The sequence below is a fragment of the Cariama cristata genome, unplaced genomic scaffold (genome assembly GCF_000690535.1).
Source record: "Cariama cristata isolate BGI_N322 unplaced genomic scaffold, ASM69053v1 scaffold13847, whole genome shotgun sequence".
NCBI classification, from domain to species: domain Eukaryota; kingdom Metazoa; phylum Chordata; class Aves; order Cariamiformes; family Cariamidae; genus Cariama; species Cariama cristata.
Genome location: NW_009626174.1, coordinates 55912 through 67949, shown reverse-complemented (window position 1 = coordinate 67949; position 12038 = coordinate 55912). Strand labels below are relative to the sequence as shown.

The window sequence follows — 12038 nt, the reverse complement described above, 5'->3', positions numbered from 1 at the left end:
ATCACTCTGGACCGAAGTGCTATAAGGTCGAGAACTTTGACTCAGAACTTTAATATTATTTTGAACCAGATTCTTCTTGGAGAAAGGTAAGAACAGAAGAAAAATGTGCTAAGATATGCATTAAAAATAAATCACCAAGTGGACTGACTGAAAAGGAGAGAAGCTAGGAGAAATGGAACATGGCTAAAAGGAAATGAAGAAACCGCTCAGGAAAAAAAAGAGTCTCAGACAGACATTGTTTCATCCACTCATCTTAACAAGGGCGACCTGTGGCGGTAGCTTAAGGTGAAGGAGGAGCAGGTTGCTCCTCCACTCTCAATAAGACAGGTTTCTCTACCGCTCTTGTTAAAATGAAAACAAAGAGCAGCAAAAAACTTGAAACCAAAACGCAACCCCCTGAAAACATCAAGGAACAGAAAGCACTTTTATCTTCTTCCCTCTCATCTGCTGTGGGCAGCAGCGCTCACCTCTGGAGCTGGGGAAGGAGTTGTTCAGCTGCTCCATCACTTCCTCCAAACCTGTGCTTGTGTCCTGGGGAGGGCTGAGCAGCTCATCCTCGCCTGGAAAGCAAATCCACACCACTGCGTGAGAGCCACTATAAAACCATTTGCTAACAGCTTGTTATTGCCTATGTCCTTCACGAAGCTAAGGCTGTTCACTTAAACTGCATTTTCTGCTTAGTATACAATCAAAATTTTAAAGGTCAATCTTCTTGACTATTACATTTCTTTTTAAGGATCTAAGTGAAATTAAACAATTAATTTTAAACAATTAACACTGTCTTTAACTCATAAACAGGGATTTAAGAAATAATCTATTCTGGTGAAAGAAGTGGGGTAAAATGTCTGCTAGGAACATTTAGTTCCATAAATGACACTCGTCGTTTCAGCTTCTCTTATTCTATTAATGGAAAAAGAAATTGCTGTTGTGAGTGCTGCTATTGAGCAGATTTCTAATAGTGCTGGATTCATGTTAGCACTGCTTTGCCTAGCTGCGTAAATGAGTGGAAACCCAGATTCTCATCTGCATCAGTATTAACATCTTTGACAGTTTAATTGCATCAGATTGGCGCTCCAAGAACATTCAATTGTACTGTAAAAGGGTTTAGCGGCAGTTTCATAAAGTGAAATACATTTCTCCCACTGAATAATTTCTATAACCTGATTATAGGGCAGCAGCTTAATGGGAAATTCAATAAATTTTATTTTTACTGTTTTTTTTTCCGTTATGCTTTCAGACCACCAAAATCCATATGTCGATTTTACTGCAGACCCTAGCCTCCAATACAAATAAAGCATCTGAAAAAAAGAATACACCTAAAGGATATACTTTGAGCGAGAGCCTCCTTTTTTTACTAGATTTCTTTTATCCCTATTAAAACACAAAAGCAATTTTGCCTGCTGTAATAACCCTGACAGGTACATCCTTATTTTGAAAATGACTTAAGGACCCTTTATTCTAACATGTCTTGGCCTACTCAACTTGAGTAATAAACTGCCTGATTTTCTGTTAGCATTTACATTCTTTAAACATGGAGGTGCTCCATGCCAGTGCAAAGCCTACTAAAAGAGATACTAAAGAAACACTTCAGGACTGCATATATTGCCTATTATTGGGCTTAGTGTCGGCCTCACCTTAGGGCCAGCAGTTTCACAAGAGTTATTACCGACCAAGAGTAATTTTTCCCACTCCAGTACAAGAAATGGGGTAAAGCGTCTGCAAGAAGCACTTAATTCATATAAGTGATGGTCTTTGTATCAGCTTCTTTTATTCTGTTAATGGTCTAAAAGTAGCTGCTGAAGACTGCTTGCAGTTTGTTCAGTTTTCACGGGTGCTGGGTTCAGACAAACCAACTCACACCATGGGTTACTTTTGCATCAAGTGTTGCACCGACAGAGGTGCCTTAGCAGAAGCAACGGCCTTCCAGCCTCTGCTCAATGTCGAGGTGAAAACTCACAGCGAGATCTCGCTGCTTCTGCCCAGGCTGAGGACCTGATCAGCATGCCTGCGGAAAGCCACCCAGCCCTAAAGATCAAAAGAAGAGGGCAGTGGCTCTGCGCTCCTGGCCCAGAAGAACTTAGGACAGGTACTGATGGCCAAATGTCCTGGTAAGCTCTGATACAAACTGAACTCTGTGGACCCTCCAGAATGCTCTATTTAAAATGTATTTAAAAAGCAGAACCTTTTTTTCTCTGCTGTATTTCAGGTTACCAAGGGATAAGCTCTTCTATTTGTAAATTAGGATTTGAGCGGGTTGCTGCTTTTACCAAATGGTTGGACAGCACTTCTGGAAGAAAACCTTTTATAGTAATCCATCCTTGAGAAAGCAGAGAGACAGAGAAGTGCAGTCGGTCTACCTTCAAAGAAAAAAACCTCTCCTTTCAAAAAGAAAAAAATATAAAAGCTACCCCTGTATTACCTCATTGCCTGAGACACCTAGAGATCTTCAGTATTTTCTTGAAAATGATGCCTCTCTCATTACTGGGCACATTTGCTGCATGCGAGCTTTGTTTACAGCTCTGGTTCCCTTCACAATTCAAGAATATTTTAAGTCATGCTTCAGAAAACTCTCAGACTAGCAAGCAAAGCTTTCTGGTGTGAAAGGGGACTCGACAAACTGAATTAGTTGCGGTTTGTTAGCTCAGTTAGCAAATCTTTTCATAAGCTCCGCTTCATGCTGCCAACAGTGTTGCTTTGCTGAGCATCAACACGATCATACTGATAAGGATTCAACGTCTCACTGTCCTTCCACATGTTGGCTCAATCGAACAAAAAACCCACCCAATTCATGTCTAAATATTTGCTTTAGAAAAGTTTTAGCAGTTTATATGATTATATTTGTGTTAATTAATTAATTCCAGTCTCACAAGTTAAATCAGAATAATTTTACATTGAGCCAAATGAAAAGATGTACATTATTGTATTTTGTCCTACTAAAGGATAAAATATGAAACTACAAGACTTTTAATAAGATGGCTGGGAATCACCGTCTTCCTGTCTTTTCTGGTGCATTTTAATGAACATATTTTACGTCATGAAATTCATGACATTTCTTCAGAAAGCCCATGCCAATTACACCACTGATACATTTTGTCTACTCTGTGTATGCCATACAGAGCAAAATATTTACTCACTAGTAATACCATTAAAGAAAGACTCAAACGAAAGTGTTGTTACCTGTGACTGTACTCTTACCCTCAGGACTTAAAACTTAAGCATTCCTAACGTACAATTTATTTCACATCTTTTCGTTGTAGGGCATACAGAACCCATCTTGTTTGACACTGGCACAGGCTGACGTTATTGCCTACACTCGGGAGGGAAGAACAAGCTGCATCTCCCACCACGAAGGCACTTCAGACACAGCAGAGCGTCCCCTCCCATTCAATTTCTCACTGTCATTGACCCTTTCACTAACTGCAGTGAAGAGAAGGGCTCCAACCAGCCTCTCGCTAACCCCCAAAGCCTCCTTCTAATACGCACTAAATAAATTTCTGTGTATGAAGCTGAATATTATCAGCAGACTTCAAATATTATCTTGTTGAAGTAATTTAAGCATATTTGCTTAAAGATGCTGCAACAATTGATTGCTTTTTTACTAGCAGAAAATCCTTACTACTTGGTAATAAATACTTACTAATTATATAACAATAGGAAATTAGGGAAATGCTACAGAGCAGTTACTAAAAGCACCAAAATACTAATTCCAGCCTCTAGCTACAGAATATTATTACTTAATCTTGCTCCACAATTCATACAATGTTCATTATCACATCTGATGTGGTATTTAGAAAAGACACTAGATGAACACTGCCTATGAGTGACAGCTCAATCCTACCAATTGAGCCATGACATATTAAAAATAAGATCACATCAGTTAACATGGGGATGATTAATCATACGTTTAATTTCTCAGCCATAATTAATACTACGTACATTTAAATCAGCCATGTCATGCTTAATAGCTGAAAGTCAGTCTAAACAAAATAGTCAGATTTTTAGTGTTACTTGTTTTCAGAAGTCAAGCCCTGGCTGAGCTTTGTGTTTAATGTCAAAATATACATGCTATTGTGCACATCACGATCAAATGCAAAAGTCTGAACCGCAATGACGACATAAACCGTAAACAGCCAGATGACATAGAAGACTGTTGCAAATGTCTACCTCATTCTCATCTGAACTAAATAGGGGAGAAGAGTGCTTTCTGTCTTTAAGGATTTCTTTGCTGGAAAATGGGACTATAATTATTTTTTACGACAATCTGAACTTTGTTATCTTACCCATGGTTTCTGAAGTCTGGCTGCCAACTACACGAAGAAGCATTGGCTGACTGCTGTCTGACCTCTGCAAAGAGGTAGAAGGAGATGATAGTGTTGTACCATTCACCTTGGCATCCGCCTGTGGCTGAAAATTGAAGAAAAAAAGAAGAGATTGTTATTAACAGCTCAGTACAGTTGCACAAATCTTCATATCTCTGTATTTTTTACTTATGCCATGAATACACACAATTTTCTGTCTGTTTTTAAGTAAATATATCCAAGCAAACAAGGGATTTGAATTTTGAATAAAACAAGGGAGAACACTAAAGAAGAAGACTGAAACATGATTTCACCTTCTCACTTGCAGCCTGTAGAACAATTTAATATTTTCCTCCAACTCGTCTCTACAGATACGATTTCTTGGTCTGCTGTCATTACTGATAAGGCTTCACACTCTGTTTGGAAGGTGACTCTAGAGAGATCTAGAAGAAAGGCCTGAGGACTCACCTGCTCCAGCAGCTGCCTCAGCCTGTGCAGCTGTGACTCCAGCTGTTTGTTGTGATCCTCCAGTATCTGCATCCTGGCTTCCAGGCGGCCCTTGTGCTGGCGAAGCAGCTTGGCTTCTGCAATGAGCTCAGCATCCCGGGGGCTTTGTGGAGAAACCGGCATCATCTCCGGTGGGGATGGCAGTGGAGACAGTCCTTTGTGGTCATGCTGCTGCTTCAAACGGTCGTACTCTGCTTGCAAGTTTCTGTTGAGAAATAACAAGGAGGTAAAAGCTTTATGAAGCCGAACAGGGCGGTGCAGGCTATGCTCTGCATGGGGCAGTGAGAAGGCAGCTCCTCTCCTGTGCTGGGACGTGTTTAACTACTGGCGGGCAGAGGCCCACCTGCACCGCCTGCCTTTCGTTGTGCTGAACCCACCTGTGCGCAGGCTTACACCTCACAGATTTGCACGGAGCTGGTATTGCAGGGACCTGCGAAAGGCTCTCTGCATCACCAGCACTCACGATGAACTCCCTGCCAGGACACAGGATGCAGAAGGCTGGCTGGGCTCCAGATGCCCTCCCGAAGCCTGGGTACGGGCTGTCCTGGGCTCAGCCTTCCCTTGGCGACCTGCGTTTTATCCTTCCTAGCAGATGTCCGACTGCCTGTTTGCTTCCACGCACGAATGCACTCGAGGAGTAATTAGTGCAAAAAGAGGACTTTGAGTGATCAAAGCACTCTGCAAACACTAATCAAAGCGGATGCCACCTGCCCGGCCTATCTGCTTTAACAGATGAGAAAGCTAAGGCAGAAAGGCGGCCGCAGAAAAAGTCAGAGCTAAACACAGAACTCAAGAGTTCATCTGCAACTCTGCTGTGGTCAGTCAGGTCACATTGCTCTCCTCTCTTCATATTTGCAACTGCATTTCCAGCCTACTTCTACAATTACTGACCTAAGACGAGGAAAATAGTGAGCCAATCTGTGAAATTGCACTGTGCTAACTTTTGGGGCTATAATTTCCATCTTCATTTGGACTGCCCTGTCTAGAGTGCTGCAGTCTACTGTAACTTTATGACACTGCTAAGCTTGTTCTTTTATTCTGTAAAACTCCAGTAAAACACTCCATAGATCAATATGATCTATAGTGGTCCACGTGAAAAAAAAAATTACCAAGCAGGAAGAGCACAGAAGGTAAGAAACTGAAACCTTGTCAGAGATAACACAGTCCAAACACACAAAAATAGCAACTTGTAACAGAAACTTTGCAGGCAAGGGAAGCCTAATAAACTGCACTGGGATTTTGTTGCTATGACGTTCCTTTACAGCTTCCCAGAGGGGGGAAAAATGGCTCGATGCTCTGGTAACTGCTTACTCATCACAAGCAGTGACCCAGATTTTACTTTTCGAACTTGCTCTTATTTGAGGTTGTGAGAACAGGCACTTTTTGCCAGTTCTGCCTGCAAACCACTATACACACTGACAGTTTGGTCTGGAGGCTTAATAGCACCTCAGAAACCTCCCAATAAACTTTATTAAACTCTAAAACACTTCTAAAGGTACATTACTGTGACCAGAACAAGAACTAAAGCAGTCTGCATCCTTTCACATGGATAAAAAACCAATGCCAAGGACAAAGACAGGCCACTGACTGTTCTTCAAACGTACTTGTGCCCCTCAGCAGCTGCATGACGGACGCATCCTAACCTGGGACTGTGGTACCCCCCCCGAACACGATCCCCAAGGGATGTCTGACCTACACCACCCCTCCTCTGCAGAAGTTTTAAAAGAATTAAAAAAGGCGTTGATCATTCTCAACTTCAGGTTGTTCCAAAATCGAAGATTTCTGTCTCTAACACTCCCACAAAGAGGGAAGACTATGGGGAGTATTTTCAAAGAAAGCTTTTTGTTTTAATGAAATATAGAGTTTCAAGTCCATGAAAATTAGCTGGAAAAAAGAAAGAAGGGCTATACTGGGTGTTGCCTTCCACACGACTCAATGTCTTCTGATACTTCTAGCTGAATGAACTGGTGAATAATTAATAAAAATACAAACGGGAATAGGAATGAGCATGACAACAGTATCACACATGGGTCTTACTGCAGACTAAAGTTTATACAGGATTGATCATTAAGCTTGTTTTTCACAAAGTCTGTAGATAGTGGCTATCGCTACCCCATGAGGAATTTCCCAGATGTACGATACAGGAAATACTCTACAAAGAGCAGACTCAAAAGTCTGAAGTGCTGTAAAGCAAAAGATAAAATATCACCCTAAGGGAAACTAAATAAATGCACTTGGTCATACTTACAACATAATCAGATACCTTGCTACAGAGAAGTCTACAAGTACTGTCCCAACTATCCATATAGAGAAGTCTTTCCAGAAACTATGGTATTGAAAAAAAAGTGAGGACCAGGGAGTAATTCAGATAAAAATGCCTTCAGGTCTGAGACAAAATAGTTAAAAACTTTCTGAAAGCTTACAGGAAAAAAAAATAATTGTAAAGGATATTGCATATTATCCAAGCAGAGATATGTCTGAATTTGTGAGTTCTGTAACTAAATACAGTAATATTGTTGGAACAAAGGCACGTCATTTTGAAGGACGCATGTGAGTTTGCCCACAGCACTCCTGTCATTGAGTTTTCCAGCTGCACCTTTTCAGTCCTGCTACACAGTCCTTCGTCCAGAGAACTGAGGCTCATCATCGCCACCGCTTTCAGAGCCGTAAGAGTGATGAGGACTGCAGATGATCAATAATATCGTAATAATTGGGATCTAAACATACAGGAATGAACATTTGTATTAACATAGGGGATAAAAGCTGAGCATTAAAAAAGTAAGAATTCGAAACCTGCTGTAAGAATATCCTAGAGGAGAGAACAATTGGCTTTTATTCCTACCTCTGGAATAATTTTAAGCTGTGCGGTGAAAAAGGATTGCTGCTGCAAGCCAGGCATCCGAGGCATTGCCCATGGCCCTCAGTGTAAAGCCTCTGTGTCCCAAGGAAAGGCACTCTTTGACATTTTCAGCATAAAATAGGACGTAAGAGAAAGGGGAGATAAAAGCATAATCCTCTCTGAATGAGAGCAACTCATCAAGCAGAGGCAGTACTGGGAAACCCAGCCTCCCTCCACCACAGCTCAGGCTGGGTGACTTCTGCATCTGGCTGTCACAAACAAAGCAACCTGCTGCATCTTCTGATCACTGGCAAAATGTATTCTACGTCAGTAAGAGAAATATTCAAAGAAAACCCCCATATATTCCGTTTACTACGCTAGCACTTCTTTGAAGCATTCATGAAGAAAAATAACAGAGGAAGCATGCAATGTAACCTTGATTTATGCAACTGTAAAGAGCTGGGTAGTAAAGAGCTCATACGTTATTAATCACATCTATCACTGGCAGCATTAATTGCCTGGTGACAGAAACCCTAGAGGACCCCATTTGCTGAGTAGTCCCCTCAGAGGCAATTGAGAATTTATGAATTTGTGTTATTTTTCATCTCCCTACAGAAAAACCAGGGGTCTGAAGAAATGGACAAAGCTGGTAACTGAATCGCCTACCCCTGTCCCTCACTGGAGTGCCAGTGTTTACTCACGATGCTTTACACTCAGAAGATCCAGTTCCCCTTCTTCAACGCCAAAACAAATACCAAAAGGAGCCGCAGCATGTTTAGAAATGCATCGCTTTCTCACTATTGGCAACTATACAGACTGAACTTCTTTGAGGCGGCCATTCATCAGTCTCCAGATTTGAAGGAACACCATAGCTGCATGGAAACAGGGCAGCTTTGAGACTGGGGGTACCAGTGCTTGCCCTGTGGCACACAGCCCACCGTGCTCCCAGGGCAAGTCCAGAGAGCGAAGGAAAGGCGAGTAGCTCCGGCTGGAGATCTCCTCTCCTAAGTTCTTGTTATAGTTCAGCTAGGAGCTGGGAGGAAAACAAGAGAACACAAGAGAAGTCTCCCTTTTACAGAAGTATGCCAGTGATCTTGATTCAACTAAAATATTAGGAAATGTTCACTTTCTTTAGGCATTAAACCAGCAGGAAACTATTTTAATTCTTTGCAAAAAGTTTTGAGTCTCTGCCACTGCAAAACCATATGCTTTCTATTTAATGCTAGTACAGTATATCCTAGTGAGTATAACCTATCCTACAGTACAATCTATGTAATGTACTGCTTTTGACGGACACCAAAAATCTTGTCTTCTCCGTTTTGGAAATATATTCACTCTTACGGAAATTTCAAAATTGTTTTGGGACAGTTTTATAATTGGGTTTCTCTCCTACGTTGCAATACAGTAATAGTGCCTTCCATAGCAAGATTACATCTACTGAATACTTAAGAAACAGCCTTATCACAATATTCAATGTGATATAAAACTGAGCATAAGTCTGAAGGCTTAGTACTCAAACGAAACATTTTCACCAACTGAAAATATTCTCTAAAATGCTCACATTTTAGCAAATATAAATTATTTAACAGTTAAATTTTAGCCATAAATTATTGAAGGAAGTCATATTTGCAAGCCACAAAAGCATCAAGGTCTCAAAACGCTAGCAGATAAATAATGAATATCTAACAAGAGGCCCTTGGAACTGAAAAAAAGCCCAGTCACAACTGTGACACAGCTAGGTTAGTTCGTAAGTCGGGTAATACATTTCAGAAGAATTCAAAATAGGCAACATCTTTTTAAACTGTCCAAAGGCAAAACCTCAGAATTACAATTTCAAAGAGCCTTTTTCATTTAAGTAACAAATCAAGATGGAAATATTTGGAGACCAGAAACTGCAGCTGAAAACCAAATGGAGGTCAGAATTCAATGAACAGCTCAAAAGAGATGAAGAAAAGTCAAAACACGAAGCAAAGAAGAGAAGAGCTTTTTTGAAAAGTAGGAAACTGGAGAGCCGAAGAAAAAGAGAAATGACAATGAAGTGTTTTGAGTATCATAGTACTGCTTCTTGCTGGTACTTGATGCAGCTTTCCCAAGAGCTGCTAAGAAGTGAGTGTCCATGCTGACTCTAACTGTAAAATAATACAAGATACAGCAGAGAGAGCTAAATCTTCATTGTCAAAAATCAGCAGAAGTGTATGCAACAAATGTGTCCACACAGGCAGGACAGGATGACTCTTTATCTAACACTGCCAGCTGCCCAGCCACTTGCCTTCCCAGGCACAAGCACCACATCCAGCTCAGCACCGGCAAGGAGACGCGCTCCGGCAACAAGACCCGAGGTGCCTACCACAGAGATGAAACAATTCAGGGGCTTTAAGGCTGGGCTGGGGACTGGGCGGTCACAACGTGATTGGCATCATGTTCAGCTCATTTCCAAGCAACAGACTCACTGAGCCTTCATGCTGTGGCAATAACCAATGTTTACTCAGAGGGCATTTTTAGGATCAGCATGGGAAGCAGTATGTGTTCACCCACTGGAACTGGGTTCCCACAAGGAACCAAGTTGTTGATTACATTTGGCAACAGTCAAAAAAGGTTTGCATAAACTCAAATGAGGAAAAAGATTAAAAACCACAAATCTAAAGGGACAAGACTGTTTTTTAAAGGTAGATAAGTTATACGAATGGCTCCTGACTGACATTGTCTGAAGGGCTTATTTTTCTAAACAGGAATCAGTGTTTCCTCCATAAAATCATAATCACCTGGCCACGACAAGCTATCAGGACAACAAGAACTTGTTCATTTTTGAGCATCCGCCTCACATTTTACATAAAAGTTATTTATAGCGGTTTGCAGAGACAAAAGTAATGATTTTGTCATAATCGATGAAAATCACAGCAGTGTGACCTCCATGCTGTCCTACGGACACAGACCTCTTTGTCCCTGCTAAATTGAGACCTGAAGCATCCACAAAAGGCGAGGTTGGTTGTGGTGGCATCCCATCCGTAACTGTGCCTCTGGCAGTACAAGTGAGAAAACAACAGGCTATAACCAAGCTTACAGTCTACAGCTCTTGTTTAACCCAGGATTGTCAACCTTCAAAACAGGCATAATTCCTGTCAGAGATCTTTCAATGTGCTATTCCTCATTAGTAGTTGTTATATTAAATAAAGCTCATACTGAAATTTAAGGCATGAACAGTGAAAAGGAATTTTTTAGCCTATTTAGCTATCTAACTCCATGTTATACTAGTTTTCGTATACTACCTTTCCAATCCCAAACTAAGCTGCTTTAAAAGCCATTCTCCTTTCTCGTGGGCAGATTATTTTGTATACAGACAGGAACGCATTATGATTTTTTTTCTTCTTCCATGATTCACTACCTAATGCTGTTTAAAAAAAGAACACCCCTCCCCTGAAAACTAAGCTATCTTACTATCTGTATTGTACTAGCTACCCAGTATTTCTTAACTACAGAAGTCCTGAAAATGCACAGTATGATGGCTTATTTCAAAATACTGATTTTCCTCCACTTTGGAAAGTACTTGGGCTTCATGTGCTATCTAGTAGGAAGTGTGAGGTTTGTTTCAAACAAAATCTCCCTGCTGTTTGGTGAGCAAGAGCTTTGTTTACTACAGCTTTCTGCATGAAACGCTTTCCTCATCCTTGATGCCTACTGATCCTCTACGTTCTCCCAAACCCTCCTGATAAAAAGTGTGTGATGGAGCCACTGTAATGGATTAGTACCATCCAAAGAAGACTTACACATGGAGAGAAGATCTACGACACTGCCAACTCTTGCATTATTTTCTTGACATGCCTAAGGTAAATGATTACTGCATTAAATCCTCAATGTAAACAAAAGTACCTAGCTCTTAAAGAACCAAGAAAAAGGAGCATGAAAATGCCAACAGACTGTACCATAAAAGCTGAAGATAGTAGAAGGCAAACAAAACTTGAGGTTTTTTTGGTACATCTAAGTTATTTCTCTCTTACAATCTGATTTTGTTAGTTCATGGTTGCAATTAGGAATCTGCCAGGGTCAAGATCTACCAGTTTTTATGCTGATAGTCCAATACTCCAGAGTACCGTAGGAAGAGGACTGCAGTGTTGTGATGCTGCAAGAATCCAGTCAGGGTTTTTTCTGTGATTAAGGAAGATAACTTTGATTAAACTTGAAATTAAAAGTGGTAAATGATACTTGGTATTAAAAGGCTAAAGAAATAGCAACAAGCAACAACAAACAAACAGAAAGAAAAGAGGACCCAAATCTTAACCACCATGAAAGTACTCACTTGTTGGAAGAAAATGCAACTTTATAACTCATTTTATCTCTGACAATACTATTAAGGTGAATTCAATCTAACTGTACAGTACAATTTTTTCACAGATTCT

At 40.7% G+C, this 12038-nt stretch overlaps 1 protein-coding gene across 1 annotated transcript in view; it reads right to left on the bottom strand.

Annotated features, from left to right (window-relative positions):
- Positions 1-12038, bottom strand: part of LOC104164560 (dystrophin-like) — a gene marked incomplete at its 5' end in the record, with an annotated part of 74260 nt that overhangs the window by 12934 nt on the left and 49288 nt on the right. The window contains 3 exons of the mRNA XM_009703919.1: positions 468-560; positions 4281-4404; positions 4767-5010. Coding sequence (XP_009702221.1) covers positions 468-560; positions 4281-4404; positions 4767-5010 — 461 coding nt within the window. The remainder of the gene's footprint in view (positions 1-467; positions 561-4280; positions 4405-4766; positions 5011-12038) is intronic.